Source organism: Brassica napus, chromosome A4 (assembly GCF_020379485.1).
Source record: "Brassica napus cultivar Da-Ae chromosome A4, Da-Ae, whole genome shotgun sequence".
In the NCBI taxonomy this organism is placed as follows: domain Eukaryota; kingdom Viridiplantae; phylum Streptophyta; class Magnoliopsida; order Brassicales; family Brassicaceae; genus Brassica; species Brassica napus.
Window position 1 is genome coordinate 11,356,507 of NC_063437.1, and position 14,757 is coordinate 11,371,263.

A 14,757-nucleotide genomic window follows, 5' to 3' on the forward strand; every position below is an offset into this window, starting at 1 on the left:
AAAATAGAACAAAAAAGCACACTCTTTGTCCCCTTAATATAAAAACAACATAAATTAGTCCATTTAGTATAATATTTACAAACAAAACCCAATCTAACCCTTACTTTATCAATTAACAATTTTAAAACTGGCTTTTAAATATCAATATAAAACAAAAACGAATTTTGACCAAAAAAGACAGAGAAAATAAATAAATTAAATCTAATCTAATTAAAAATTACCTAAATGGAAACAAAACGAAAAAAAAAAATTCCCAAATCACTATAATATATGAATTTTGTTTAGTTTTATTTTTTGATAATTTTACAAATTATATATCATTTTTTTAATTTTAGGCAATTTGATTTAATATATCTTAACCAAAAGAAATAAATGAAAATCAATATAAATTATAATTTTAAATAAATACATATATACTCTTAAATATAATTTTAAAATAAATGAATTTGTTTTTTTAAAAATAAATCAAAATAAATAAATTATAATCATTTAATTTATTTATTTTACTAGAAAATCGTTGAAACCCGTTTTAGAAAACTTAAAAGATTTCCACATATTTTAGAATATTTTGTAAGTGAATTTGCCATATTCTTATCCGTAGAACGTACACACCTCTACCCTGCGTAGAAACTATTACCGTATGTAGCCATTTGAGTTGTGTATATATTTTGTATTCTTAGAATTTTAGAATTGCTCATAAAAGTGGAAGCTGTATTCAGAGAAAATATAGCTATCTTTACAATTCATATTCACATTCTTCTTATTTAGAATTTTATTTAAAAGTAGATTATTTGTTCAAGAGACAGTAGATTAACTTGTTTAATTTGGAATTTAATTTCTACCAACCCAATTTTCATAGAAGATGAAATATACTTTTTTGTAGAACATAATTTAAAATTTTAATTTAACAAATTTGAACCAAAAAATATCATTTTGTGTTTTTTTTACGCCGGCATTCATAAATCATTCTGTGTATATGAGTGTTTTATCAATTGTTTCTAGTTTTATGATTTTTATTCATAAAATTATTTATTTCATTCAGTTTGAAAAATGGAAAGGTAAAAGGGAGAAAAAATGGACAAAAAGGGTTATACTAAAAAGGTCAAAGATGCTGTTTTTTTATTTTCATTATATTTTGGCAATTTTCCCTTGAAAATTCATATTTTGATGTGGTGCTGTTTTAATGATTTCAGATTATGAATTTATTGTACTGAATTTAAAAATAAAATAGTATTAGATTTTATCCGCGCAGCTACGCAGGATTATTTATATTTCTAATTTATGTTTTTTTTATTAATTTTGTTTGATTTAATGATATTTTATAAACTTCGGTTGCGTCCAGATTGTAATTTTTTTTTTGTTTTCAGCTTGGTTCTGGTTCAGTTTTGGGCTTTGGTTTTCGGTTGAATTTGAACTTGTTTTAGATTTGGTTATTTTAATTTTTTTTGTTTGGTTCAAATAACAATGTTATATCCGATAAACTTTTGAGTTCAATTCGAGCCCTTGGATCTAAATAGGGATATGTAATTTTCGGTCTTGATTCTGATTTAGGTTTTGTCATTTACATTAATAAATTTTATTCATAGAAAAAGTAGATGGATCAATGATGTATCGTTTAAAATTTGATTGTTATATGTTGTTGATGAAGTTTTAAATAGATTATCTTCATAGGTCTTAAACCATAATTGGAAGTAAGAGTTGTCTTCATGTGTCTTGTTATAAATTAATTGTTTTATTTAATTCTATAGTTATAACGTATTTTTGTAATACTATAGAGGGATTGTATATTATTTATGTATGGAATTTTTGAGTTAGCTTACTTGCAATTGTTTGTAGGACTAAGAATTTTATGGCTACTATTATATTTTTTAACCAAACCAAACCTAATATTCAGGGTAAATGAATGATCTAAATCATTATCAAGCTGTATATCCAAACTTAGAATTAACCAAAATGATAAAGATATCGCCTTAACGCCTGCAATCTTAAGGCTTTTGCACATCTCTGATGGCTTCATAGTTGATAGGCAATGCATATCTCAACAAAGGTCATGGGCCTTTGATAAGAAGACAGGAGATTTAACACGTCTGAAATTGTTGAGTTTTTCCCTATGAAAGCATTAGAAGGGGGAAAACAAACGAAGGTACTCAAAATTTAAACAATATATTTAGTAATTTTAACATATAAATTTATACACATATAATTTTAAAAAAAAATCCATTTCAGATGAAATAATATATAAATTTTATCAATATCATTTCTGCAACAATGCCTCCACCATTGCTGCTTACTCAGAGGAAACCTCAGTTCAGAAACTCTAATTTTCTCTTATTCGAGGCGAAGCTTCATCCTTCTCCTTGATTGATATGAGATCGAGTTTATGAGTATTGAGCTTCCTTGTAGATAGAAGAAGCCCTAGCATGGCTCTTATTGTGAAAGCTAGTGGTCAAAGTTCAGAGTCGTCGACTGATCTCGACGTCATTAGTTCAATTCAGAATGTTGCAGGTCCTTACAACACAGATAATTAGATTTCCCATTAAAAATCTGGTTTCTCTTAGTTATCCTCTATGCAAACGTTACTCCTCTAACATATCTTGCTATTCTTCCAACACCTCTTACGGATTCACTCGGATAACCTGGAAAATTAAACAGCACCAGTAGTGCACCACATGATTAACACCAGTGAAATCTATCCCACGAGAAGCTCTGCTAACTTTTTGGAAAGAGAAACAAAGTTTTAATATCTTCAATGTTCAGGCAACAAAATATAGCATCACAAATCGAAGTACCTATCCATGCAGACCAGAAAGAGTGGATTATCTCCGGGTGGGATGAGATGAATTATTACAAGCTTGTAAGGCTTAACTCCAGAAACTGAAATTAAGGTTTACCGATTTCAAAATTTAATTACAAATAATCAAAAAAGGAATTGAATGACTATATGAGTTAATGTTACTATTTATTTTAGGAATATTATCAGGTTGATACAAAAATACATTATTTTAAAATTGTGTAAGAATTATGTCCATGTATTAAGCCTTGCAAGGTAAAACTCTAATATGTCCAAAATAAAAACATGCATTGTAACTTTCAAACATGACTCTAAATTAATAAATTAGATATAAGAACAACTAACAAAAAAAATGTCTAAAACAAATCATTATATATTAATAATGTCGAATAAGTAAACATAAGATTATAAAGTTACACAATATATAAATTTATAATCTATATCATATATTTAAAGAGTTAACTATAATATCAAAGTTATACACTTGTAAAATAAAAAATACTCATACGGACATGTAGGTCAAGCATTATATGTTATATTATAATCTAATATGTTTCATGTGTCATATCCAGAAATAATTTTTTTATTATAATTTGTTCTTTAATTTTTTAACAGCGATATTAGATTTTTTTCCTTATATATTTGCATAACAAATTTCAACTAATTTTTATATCTTTGTTTCCTTAACGCTCCAACCAAAAAAAAACCTGCCTTCAAAAATACACATAAGCAAAGTTGATAAAATTACTTGCTTTTTCTAATTCAAAAGAAAAATAAAAAATTTAGACACAAGCAAATTGTTTACAAAAATTTGTGACACCTCTGCATATAGCTTCATTTATGACAATTTTCTAAATTGCGTTTAACAGGTCGGCAGAGTAACAGAGAAAGACAATGTTGAACTCCTTATTTGATTAAATAATTAGTGACAATCTTAGTATCAATTCTTACCTATCTCCACGTAACGTCAAAGTCTTATCCTATTTATCATCTCTTCCATCGAATCATAGTCCAACTCATTAGATTTAATCCAATCCTTCTGTTATTGTTTCAACTAATTTCTGTTTGACATGTATAAAAAGCTCTTTGACCTCCAGTATTTTTAACAAGTAACATATTTCAGATTCCTTTTTCACACATAAAAAACTCTACTCAAAAACCTTTTTGTACAAACCTATATTTTAATTTAAAACTTAACCAAAAATGACTTCTCACGGTGAAGGAATCGAAGAGGAGCAAATATCAAGAATTGAAAAAGGAATAGAAAAAGATTGCCATGGCGGAATCGAGACAATCATATGTACTTCCCCCAGCATTGTTTGCCTTACTCAAAAGGTAGAAAACGAAGTATTTTGTTTATTGCATAGTTATAAGAAATACATATTTAAAAAAAAACTGATTTGTTGTTATTCTTTTTAAAATAAATTTGTCGTAGTTGATAGCAGAGTTGATTGGGACGTATTTCATAATATTTTCTGGATGTGGAGTGGTGGTGGTGAATGTGTTGTACGGTGGAAAAGTGACATTTCCAGGGATATGTGTGACTTGGGGTCTGATTGTTATGGTCATGATTTACTCTGTTGGTCACATTTCTGGCGCACATTTTAACCCTGCCGTCACTATCTGTTTTGCCATTTTCCGGCGGTTTCCTTGGTATCAGGTAACTTATCTTCTCTCTTAGAATAAGACTTATAGATTGATTCAGACACTAGGTTTTGTATTTACATTTGTCAAGAACTTTTTCAAAACAAGTCGCATAGTTTTTAACTAATATGATTGTATACAATGCTTTGGGCAGGTACCATCGTATATAGGTGCACAACTTGCGGGGTCCTTACTAGCTAGTTTGACATTGAGGCTAATGTTCAAAGTCACACCCGAGGCTTTCTTCGGAACAACTCCAGCTGATTCTGCGGCACGAGCGCTCGTCTCAGAGATCATTATCTCATTCCTCCTCATGTTCGTTATATCTGGTGTTGCCACAGATAGTCGTGCGGTTAGTCTTCCTTATACATATACATATATATATATATATATATATATATATATATATATATTAGTGTGCAAATGGAGATTCTAATGTTGTTCTGGATATATTTGACAGATCGGAGAATTAGCTGGAATTGCGGTAGGGATGACAATAATATTGAACGTCTTTGTAGCCGGGTAAAACTTACATTTTTCATTCTACTATAAAGAAAATTCATATATTGAACATAAATATTAATTTTGGGTTTTGAATATTCTTAGACCGATATCTGGAGCATCAATGAATCCAGCAAGAAGTCTAGGACCAGCAATTGTGATGGGAGTGTATAAAGGAATTTGGGTTTACATTGTTGGTCCTATCATCGGAATTGTGGCCGGAGGTTTTGTTTACAACTTCATCAGATTTACGGATAAACCAATAGGGGAACTCACTAAAAGTTCTTCTTTCCTTCGTAAAGCTTCTTCCAACAACAATGCTTCTAGTTCTAACAGCTAATATTTTGTTCTCTTTCTTGTATTTGACTGTGTTAGTCTCTTCTAGACGTCTCTTTTGTTGTGTTAAGATAATTTGGTTTCTTTTGACTTGGTGTTTCTTTAAGATGATTAAGAATTGTCCATTTTGATTTATAAAATAATCAGATATTTTGGGTATAGTTTTTTTGGATTGATTTTTGTTATTGATACATGAACCAAACTAAATCCGATTAAATTTCAGATATTTTTGATATAATTTATCTGAACCGGATCTAAGAGGTACCGAACCGTATTCGATATTGAATTTTAAAATACCCCAAAATACCTGAAAATCCAAAAAATTAATCTAACCCGAATTCGATCTGGTATCCGAATGCCTAAGCCTAATTGTAATCTATGATATTTGCAGAATGTATATTCTATAGCATCTTAATAAGTATTCCTTTTGTGAAATTTTATTTTGACCAATTTTTTTTCCAAAAAATTAAAGATTCCAAATTAGAAGAATATTGGAAGATAATATTTCTGTTTACACTACCATTAAAATTTTCTGAAGTATTCTTACAATACTTAAAAATAACAATGTATTTAATTATAAAAGTATATAAACAAGTTTTAATTATTTAGGAAAATCAACTTATAATTGTGCTAAATGGTTGAAATAAGTTCGTCAGTTGCACTGTGATAACAATATGAGAACTGGCAAGACCGATGAAGGGGATCCATTGCTTGTATATTTTGGACCAGTACCAGAGCCAATGCTACAAAACTCAATAATGCATTTAAGATGTTAAAAACCCAACTTAAGTGACTTCTATTTTTGATTAAGAGGAGTCACGACCATGAGTATAAATTGTCATTTTGTAATCATTGTAAAATGAACCAAGAGATGAATAACCTTACAACTCAAATCAGATCCATTTTGTGAATCTTTCATTATTCCTCCCAAACCATTTCTAACTATGTTTTGTTTTTGTAGTGGCATTCTTTCTCATGGATCCAGCATTTTTTTCTTAGTTTTTGTAGGCTTCAACTTTTTTTTTTTAAACACATTTTATGCTTAAACTTAGACCAATTGTTCTTCTCTTTTCAGACTGAGTATTCATATTTTGTCCTAATTCTGACGTAATGCACTTCTTAATTTGTCAGATGGCTAAAGATGTCTTACGTTGTATGAACAATTAGTCACTGTTAGAGTTTACATCTCTCTCTATCTATGAAAAACGTTGATATATGCACTCTTCTATCAAAAGCAGTATAGTTGTCTATTGGTTTTAAGTTCTAATTACTAACTAGTATTAATAGCGATAATAAATGTGCATGCTCGTTTTGATAAACTATGATAAGTTTTATTATAACAACCTAATCACAAATGCAATAAAAAGTTGAGTAAAAAAATAAATATCATTTATTTACCTTCTATTTCAACTTATTGTAGCCATTCGTCCTATGATTCAATGGTGGAGAATATGATAGCACTTCATTGATTCAATGTTATTGTTTGGAGGCAAAGTCATGAGACAAAACCAAAAAACCAGCTTAGTTTTTTTTTTTTAATTATTAACCAAGGGTGTTCCGCGGGCGGTGACCCAACCGACTAATTCCCTGGGGCTTATCCACCAGTGACAGGAAAATCCGATTACTCTACGTGAGAGTTAGAAATCCACGCCACCTGGCCATATGAAAAGCTAATAATTTCGAGGAATCGATTCCTAGCCTGGATCAACAAAGCGACTTCTCATCTAGTGGAAACCACTGGACCATCACGATGTGATTAAAATCAGCTTAGTTTATTATGACTTTTCATAGTAAGTGTTTACTTTCAAGAAAGGGTGCAACAAAATTTGATTAGTTTGATCTGATCATCTTGTAAAATTCTTCGTTTAGAAAAGTCTATCGTAGATGCTCGATGAATACAACTCAGACAAGAGAAAGAATAAGAATGTTGCAGGGAAAAAGTATTTAGCTACAACTCTTTTACATTGTAAAACCAGACACAAAAGAGAAGAATGTTCTGTTGTATGCATACGTTTACAAGATACACAATATATATACATGAGTTGACGTCCTTATCATAAGTATAATAGGACTTATCTAATAACTCTAGGTCTCTAACTATTTATCACTAATATTCTCTAATACTCCCTCTCAAGTTGGAGTGTGGAGATTGAGAACACCCAACTTGGGCAAAAACTTGACAAAATCTGATATCCAAGAGCCTTAGTGAGAATGTCAGCTAGCTGATTATATGTACGAACATGAATCGTTTTGATACGCCCTGAAATCACAGCATTACGTACATTATGACAGTCCTTCTCAATGTGTTTGGTTCTCTCATGGAACACAGGGTTTGCCGCAATGTGTATAGCAGCTTGACTATTGCAGTACATATGAACTGTTTCAGGCAATGGATTACCAACTTCGTGAAAGAGCTGCATCAACCATTTTATTTCCCGAGTTACAGCTGACATCGCCCGATACTCGGATTCAGCGGTAGAGTGACTGACTGTGTCCTGCTTTGTAGTCTTCCAGGCGATATGTGACTGGCCTAGGAACACTACAAACGCTGTGAAAGACCACCTTGATAAGGGCAAGAAGCGCAGTTCGCATCACAGTACACACGTAACCGCAGATCGCACTTTGCACGAAGTAAAACACCTTGTCCTGGTGAGCTTTTAAGATAGCGAACAACATGTTGAGCTGCCTCCCAGTGTGCTACCTTGGATTTGTCCATAAACTGAGAGAGCATATGAATAGCATAGCTAAAGTCTGGCCGAGTCATTCGTAAGTAAACCAAGCGACCAACGAGGCGCCTGTATTTAGATGGATCGTCGAACAGAGGGCTCTCTGTCCTTCCAAGCTAATGGTTTTGTTCTATCGGTGTCAATGCTTATCGATGTGTTCTTGTAAGAGGACGTGTAATGACAATGTGTTAATGCTTATAGATGTGTTCTTGTAAGAGGACGTGTAATAACAGTCTAGTGAAAGATACTGAAAAAAGGATAACGTCATTAGCAATGTTTCTGTGGTAGCATTATCAATGGAATAACATACTGCGTTTGATAAATTAAACCGAGTAGATTCCTAAACGAGACAAACCCGTAAGAAAGAATGAGATAGATAAAAGACAGATCTTTTTAAACTGAAACCAAATCTGATCTTACTTCAATATGTCACAACTTATATATAAAGGATAATGGATGGGTTAAATAAACCGGAGGAGATAGATAGTCTCCAATTCTCCATAAGTGAAAACAATAAAGAAGGACAGCCCTTTTATATCACCCATTAACCTTACTCTTGGTTCAACTACTTGATGCAGAGCTTCAAGTCCAACAATTCACCACGCAATAAACTTTGAGGAGGGATCAACATGGAATTCTCTTGAGGAGTTTCCAAGTTGACCTCAAGAATCTTCTTCACATCTGGTGATTCATATGTCATACTGTGTCCATCCGCAATTGTGTATCCTGATGCGCACACAAATTATAGTGACCGTAGAGATCAACGTATGAGCCGGCGAAGTTGCAATCTTGTACAGGGCAAGAGCAAGGAGAGAAGTTACATTCCTTCTTATGCAATGATTCTTTTCCCAAAGAGACGTTCTCAGTGCATCCAAGCTTGGCGTTAAGGCATGATACAAAAGACTGATGCGAGCACAGTCTCCATTGCTTTGCAGGACAGAACTTAGGTTCACCCCGTAGGGTGAACCTTTAAATTCACCCCACTATTTATAACCAATAAAATTTCCACTTAGATTATTAATTAAAAAACATTAAAATGAACAAAAAATAGCTATAAAAAATAAAAATGATAATTTTAGCGACGCTAACGTTTCCAGCGAATCCTAAACCATAAATTTTAAATTCTAAACCCTATACCCTAAATTCTAAACCTAAATCCAAACCCCTAAACCCAAACCCTATACCCTAAACCCTAAACCCTAATCCTAGACCCCTAAACCCAAACTCTATACCCTAAACCCTAATCCTAGACCCTAAACCCAAACTCTATACCCTAAACCCAAAAACTAGACTATAAACCTAAACTCTATACCCTAAACCCAAGTCCTAAACCCTAAACCCAAACCGTAAACCTTAAACCCAAATTATAAACCCTAAACCCAAAACTTTAACCATAAGTCCAAACGGTAAATCCTAAACCCAAACCGTAAATCCTAAACCCAAAACCTATACCCTAAATCTAAATCTTAGACCTAAAATCCAACCGGTAAATTCTAAACCCAAACCCCAAACTTAGATGCTATAGGGTTTGGGTTAAGGTTTACGGTTTAGGTTTAGGGTCTAAGACTTGGATATAGGGTTTAGGTTTATAGTCTATTTTTTGGGTTTAAGGTATATAATTTGGGTTTAGAGTCTAGAATTAGGGTTTAGGGTATATAGTTTGGGTTTAGGGTCTAGGATTAGGGTTTAGGGTATAAGGTTTGGGTTTAGGGGTTTGGATTTGGGTTTAGAATTTAGGGTATAGGGTTTAGAATTTAAAATTTAGGGTTTAGGGATTCGCTGGAAGCGTAAGCGTCGTTAAAATTAGCATTTTTATTTTTTGTAGCTATTTTTTGTTTATTTTAATGTTTTTTAATTAATAATCTAAGTGGAAATTTGATTGGTTATAAATGATGGGGTGAATTTAAAGGTTCACCCTAGGGGGTGAACCTAAGTTCTGTCCTGCTTTGCAGCGGTTGTGTATTTATTATACATGAGCAAGTCTCCAATTAATTAAGAAAATGTAGCCACTATTTTATTTTATTTTAAGTGTTCCTTCCATAATTGTCAGATTCATATACTAAATGAACATTGAATTCAATACCGTATCGTTAAATCTTCAATCTATTCACGCTTGATGACTAAACTTCAGTTACCTTTCATAGAAATGGAGCCGAACTATCTCTTTAGGTTTTGTAAGAAAGTGGCAGAAATAAAGAGCAATAAGTGGCTATATAGCCAGCGTCTGAGCCTTAGAGTATTAGATTCACTATCAACAGCGATGTAGTGAACTGAAAACAAGTTTATCTTTTAAGTAATCTTCAAAAGTAAGAAGTTTTCAATGACATCATTAGAGAGAGCTTCCTCAGTCATGATGGGGGGATTAACTGAAAATCGCTGGATTTTTTGTTGCAAAACCATGCCACCCAAATATGGTATGTTCCGAATGTGGCCAACGCTTTTCTCAAACTAAATAAACCAATCTGTAAAGCCAAAAATGTTTATGCCTAGAACAGATCTTAGTTATATATATATCATATGCCAAAACATGCATATTAACGCCAGTTTGGGGTGCATGGATAGATTTTACTAGTTCATTCACTATAAAAGATAGAAGGACCTTCTTCTATATGACCCCACTCTTCTTGCTCGGTTGTTCAGCTTCTTGATTTGATGCAAAGCTTCATCTTCAACAAATCACCACGCAATAAACTGTTAGGGATCAACATGAAATTCTCTTGAGGGGTTTGACCGCTCACTTGAAGAACCCTCTTCACGTCTGGTGATTCGTAAGTCACGGTGTGTCCATCCACAGTGTACGAGAGATTGTATGAGAATTCTCCTACTTCCGGAGCACACGGTGCGATGCAGCTTACGGCAACATTAACACCATACGGCTCCGCGAAACACTCCACCGTAAACAACAGATGCTTCTTATATTCCCACAAAACTAATATCTTATCGCTGATGTTCGTCTGCACGGTGAAGGAGAGTCCACAAATGAAACAATCTGAACATTCACTATCCGGGTGGGTAAGACAGTAGTGGTCGGAGAGATTCTTGTATGATCCAGCGTAACGGCAGTTGACTACAGGGCAGGAGCAAAGAGAGAAGCTGCATTGTTTTAGATGCGTTGATTCTTTCCCGTAAGAGACATTCTTTGTACAACCCATCTTGGCGTTTGGGCATGGGGTGAAAATGGATTCAAGAACATTCTCCATCGCTCTACATCTTTTGTCACCAATGGGGGAAGCACAGGCATGGCATTTATTACTCAATTTGGGACAGCAAGAAGAGCAAGCTAAGTGTCCATTATCACACTGTTATATAATACAAAACCCAATTGATTAATAGCTGTATCCAACTTATTTGCAGTAGATCTCAAATTAGCCAACATGAATTGATTCAAACAGTTAACAGTAAATGTAACAAAGAACACAAAAGTGTCGGATTGGAGACAAAACATACTCCTTTTTTACAAAAATTGCAGTTTCAAGCTAGGGATACTCCAAAGTCTAGTTATTAACAAAACCTGGAAGATGGGAACTGTCAAAGGTTCGTAGCAAATGGGACAGTCGAGAAGATCGGAATCCAAGAGCATCAGCGAGCGTTTCTTCGCGCCGTCACCAGAAGAAGATACTGAGGAGCGTTTTCTCTTTTGTGAGGAGGGAATGCTGCTGCTCGACCCATTGACTTCGTCTGAAGTTTCTGCTACACCAACCATGTCGGAGAGATGCCTAAACCCTAATCCTCTTCCTTCTCCCCTAAATCAAATGTTTCACGCTCCTGATTTCATTTCCAACTTTTTTATTAAAAAAAAAACAATCAGTGAAGTTAAGAGGAAAATTTGCCACCTATCCAAATTTGACTAATGAAGAAAGAATTATCCTGTAGGTTATTGGATTCTCAAAAAATCAACTTTTTATTGGGAAATAGAGGTCCTATTATGTAAATACGAAACATTCGGGTACTGATATGTAAATTAGTGAACACTATCTTGTAACATATAAGAGTATCTCCAACAGATCCCCAAACTCTCAAATTTTGAAATTTTTGGCTCTTTAACAGACTCTTAAACCTTCAAATTTTGAGGGTCTGAATTTGAAGTTTTACTATTTAGGTCTTCAAAACACTATTTACTTTTAGTCCATATAAATTTGTAATTCATATATATTTGTACTAGCATTAATTTTCTTTATCACTTTAATCCTTATAACTATATTTCGCTTAAATTTTCAAATATATCTTATATATACAGATATATATATATATATATTATTAATACATAAAATATATAAAGATGTTAAAACTAAAATAAAATTAATAAAAAATAATATTACATAAAATATATTTATTATTTCACAGAAAAATTATATTACATTGAATAATATATTACAAGTTAAAAGATCAAAATTACAAGATTAAAAATTTACAATAAATATTGCACATATATATTATACAAATTATAATCCATACACTGATATTAATAATCGGGTAGGTTTGATCCCGAACCTCCAAGATTACCAAAATATGCTCTATAGAAATTTGGTGTAATAGGAGGTTGTTGTTTCTCTCTTCTTTTATGGATGATTCTTGCTTGTTCAGATCGAATAAACTCATGTGTATTATCATCATCGATAGAGTTTAAACTCGTTAGCAATATTTTATTTTCTTGATCAACTTCTTTTATTGCTAATATTTTTGCTTGGTTTTGTATACGCAATTAGGCCATCTCGTAATTTTTTCTCTAGTTGTGTCTTTTAATGCTAGTTTTATGAATTAATGTGTGTGTTTAATATTATTTTATGTAATTTTGTGTTATAATAAATTGTATTTATAAATATTGTGTTTAATAATTTCAATGTGTATGTACTATCTATCTATGAAAAATATAACGATGATAGTTAACTTATATTGAAGTTGAAGACTGAAATGCAATTTACATAAAATTTTAAAGATAAATTTGAAGATCCGTGTTGGAGTAACTCACCCTCAAACCCTCATTTTAAGGGTCACTGGCCCGTAAAATGAAGTTCTTTGTTGGAGATGCTCTAAGGCAGAGCCGACATCCTCTAAATAGATCTAAGAAAGCTTTTCATATCGACTTGAATTTTTCTTGTCACGGTATCAAAGCACTAACCTAAAATCTTAGGCTCTTTGATTCTTTAGGGGAACCTCATGCATAGTTGATTTTCTCGACATAATTGGAAAAAACAAAAAAAACTAATGAGTAAATTTCAAAGATTGGACCAAAAGAAAGGGTTAAGACCCTTCTCTCCACTCTCCTTTTCTCTCTTCAATCTCTAGGGATTTGATTTTCATAGATTTGTTCCTAGTAAATTCGTCGTAAAAAAACATGGGCCTGTAGATTCCTCGTAATACACGTGTCCTCACAAATTCGTTGTAATGTATAAAGCACGCAGGCCTGGTAAATTCGTCGTAAATCTTAAAATGCGGGCATGGTAAATTCGTCGTAATTAAAACACGGGCCTGGTAGATTCCTTGTAAAATTACGATGACTTTATGAGGAATGGTGTTTTCTTATATAGACTCGAACGCATGAACGAGGAAAACTAGTTCATTCCTCTCAATTCGCCTCTCTCTCCACTCGCTCCTCTTCTCACATAAGTTTTTTTTTTAATATATGTTAGTTTAGGGAATTAGTTTAGGTAACATAACTCTATATTGATAGATTTGGTTATGCAATTAAACTGATTACATTTTTTTGGAATTTAGATGGATCGTAGGAAGAGACCCCTCATTTATAGCCAGATGTTTGTTGACGGTGTTGGGACATCTTTGTCTGTCCCATCATCTTCTTCCGATCCAGAGGCAGTTCCCGACTCTCAGACTTCTCAGAGAGTTTATCGGTCCCTTCCTCCTTTTCCACCTCAGATGCCTCCACCTCATATGCCTGCACCTCCTGCCCCAGAAGCTCCACCTCAGCCTGCACCAGCAGCAGCCGGAGTTCATCTGGATTCGCTTGTGCCTCCATCTGCACCATACACGACATATACAGTCGAGGATCTTCTCGCCCAGCATGGACGAGAAATTTTAGAGATTCTGAACCCCGATCGACCGCCAGTACTTGTTGATAAGTTTTGTATTTTTATTATTTATAAATTTTACATCATTTTAAATTTCTAACAAGTAGGTACAATTTTCAGGTTTGGAGTCAACAACCGAGTCGGACAAAGCGTTTACGAAACCATCAAAGGCTACTTCGTCGAGGCCCATCCGAACTGGACTTTGACACCTGAGCACGTTAGGACGACGTGGTTCAAATGTTTTGTGGTAATTTTTTTTCCACTTTTTATTTTAAGTAATTAATTAAATATTTAAATATTTTTAAAATTTTGTTTCGTTCAGCAAAGGTGGCAATGTCATTAGCAATCAACGAGAGGGTGAAGACGGATTTTTTTTTGCAAAAGCAAAGACCCGCCTTACGAACACCGTCTTGGATTGGAAGGACAAGTGGGAGTACTACAGGTATGAGGGGAAACCCAACGAGATCACTAAGGATGTATGGGATGGCCTCATCTCCTATTGGAAGCTGCCCACCTTGATCGACAAAGCCAACATGTGCTCTGCTTCCAGTAGGACGAAGGATGCGGATGGTCATTTGCCCATGGTTCATACAACTGGACAAAAAACCACACACCGAGATCCATTTGGAAGTTGTAAGTTTTATTTTTAATATTTAATTTAATTTTTAATTTCTTATCAATTAATATCATTTAACTTTCTATCTATTTGTAGGCCGAGAAGACATGAATCTTA

The 14,757-nt window shown here is 33.2% G+C and overlaps 2 protein-coding genes across 2 annotated transcripts; one reads left to right on the top strand and one right to left on the bottom strand.

Annotated features, from left to right (window-relative positions):
- The first annotated feature begins 3,328 nt into the window (after positions 1 to 3,328).
- Positions 3,329 to 5,436, top strand: LOC125607965 (putative aquaporin NIP4-1). The gene is made up of 5 exons (XM_048777557.1): positions 3,329 to 4,126; positions 4,227 to 4,451; positions 4,590 to 4,787; positions 4,896 to 4,957; positions 5,042 to 5,436. Exons 1-5 carry the CDS (start codon positions 3,995 to 3,997, stop codon positions 5,274 to 5,276), a joined length of 852 nt encoding a protein of 283 aa, XP_048633514.1. The 5' UTR covers positions 3,329 to 3,994; the 3' UTR covers positions 5,277 to 5,436.
- A 5,000-nt stretch (positions 5,437 to 10,436) lies between these two features.
- Positions 10,437 to 11,873, bottom strand: LOC106446346 (E3 ubiquitin-protein ligase SINA-like 7). The gene is made up of 2 exons (XM_013888052.3): positions 11,510 to 11,873; positions 10,437 to 11,297 (listed from the first exon to the last, which is right to left on the bottom strand). Exons 1-2 carry the CDS (start codon positions 11,699 to 11,701, stop codon positions 10,635 to 10,637), a joined length of 855 nt encoding a protein of 284 aa, XP_013743506.2. The 5' UTR covers positions 11,702 to 11,873; the 3' UTR covers positions 10,437 to 10,634.
- Positions 11,874 to 14,757: the final 2,884 nt, after the last annotated feature.

Coding starts and splice junctions, on each gene's coding strand:
- LOC125607965 (XM_048777557.1), top strand. CDS start 3,995: ATGACTTCTCACGGTGAAGGAATCGAAGAGGAGCAAATATCAAGAATT. Junction 4,452..4,589: donor GGCGGTTTCCTTGGTATCAG/GTAACTTATCTT, acceptor TGCTTTGGGCAG/GTACCATCGTATATAGGTGC. Junction 4,958..5,041: donor TTGAACGTCTTTGTAGCCGG/GTAAAACTTACA, acceptor GAATATTCTTAG/ACCGATATCTGGAGCATCAA.
- LOC106446346 (XM_013888052.3), bottom strand. CDS start 11,701: ATGGTTGGTGTAGCAGAAACTTCAGACGAAGTCAATGGGTCGAGCAGC. Junction 11,298..11,509: donor TGACAGTTCCCATCTTCCAG/GTTTTGTTAATA, acceptor ATTATATAACAG/TGTGATAATGGACACTTAGC.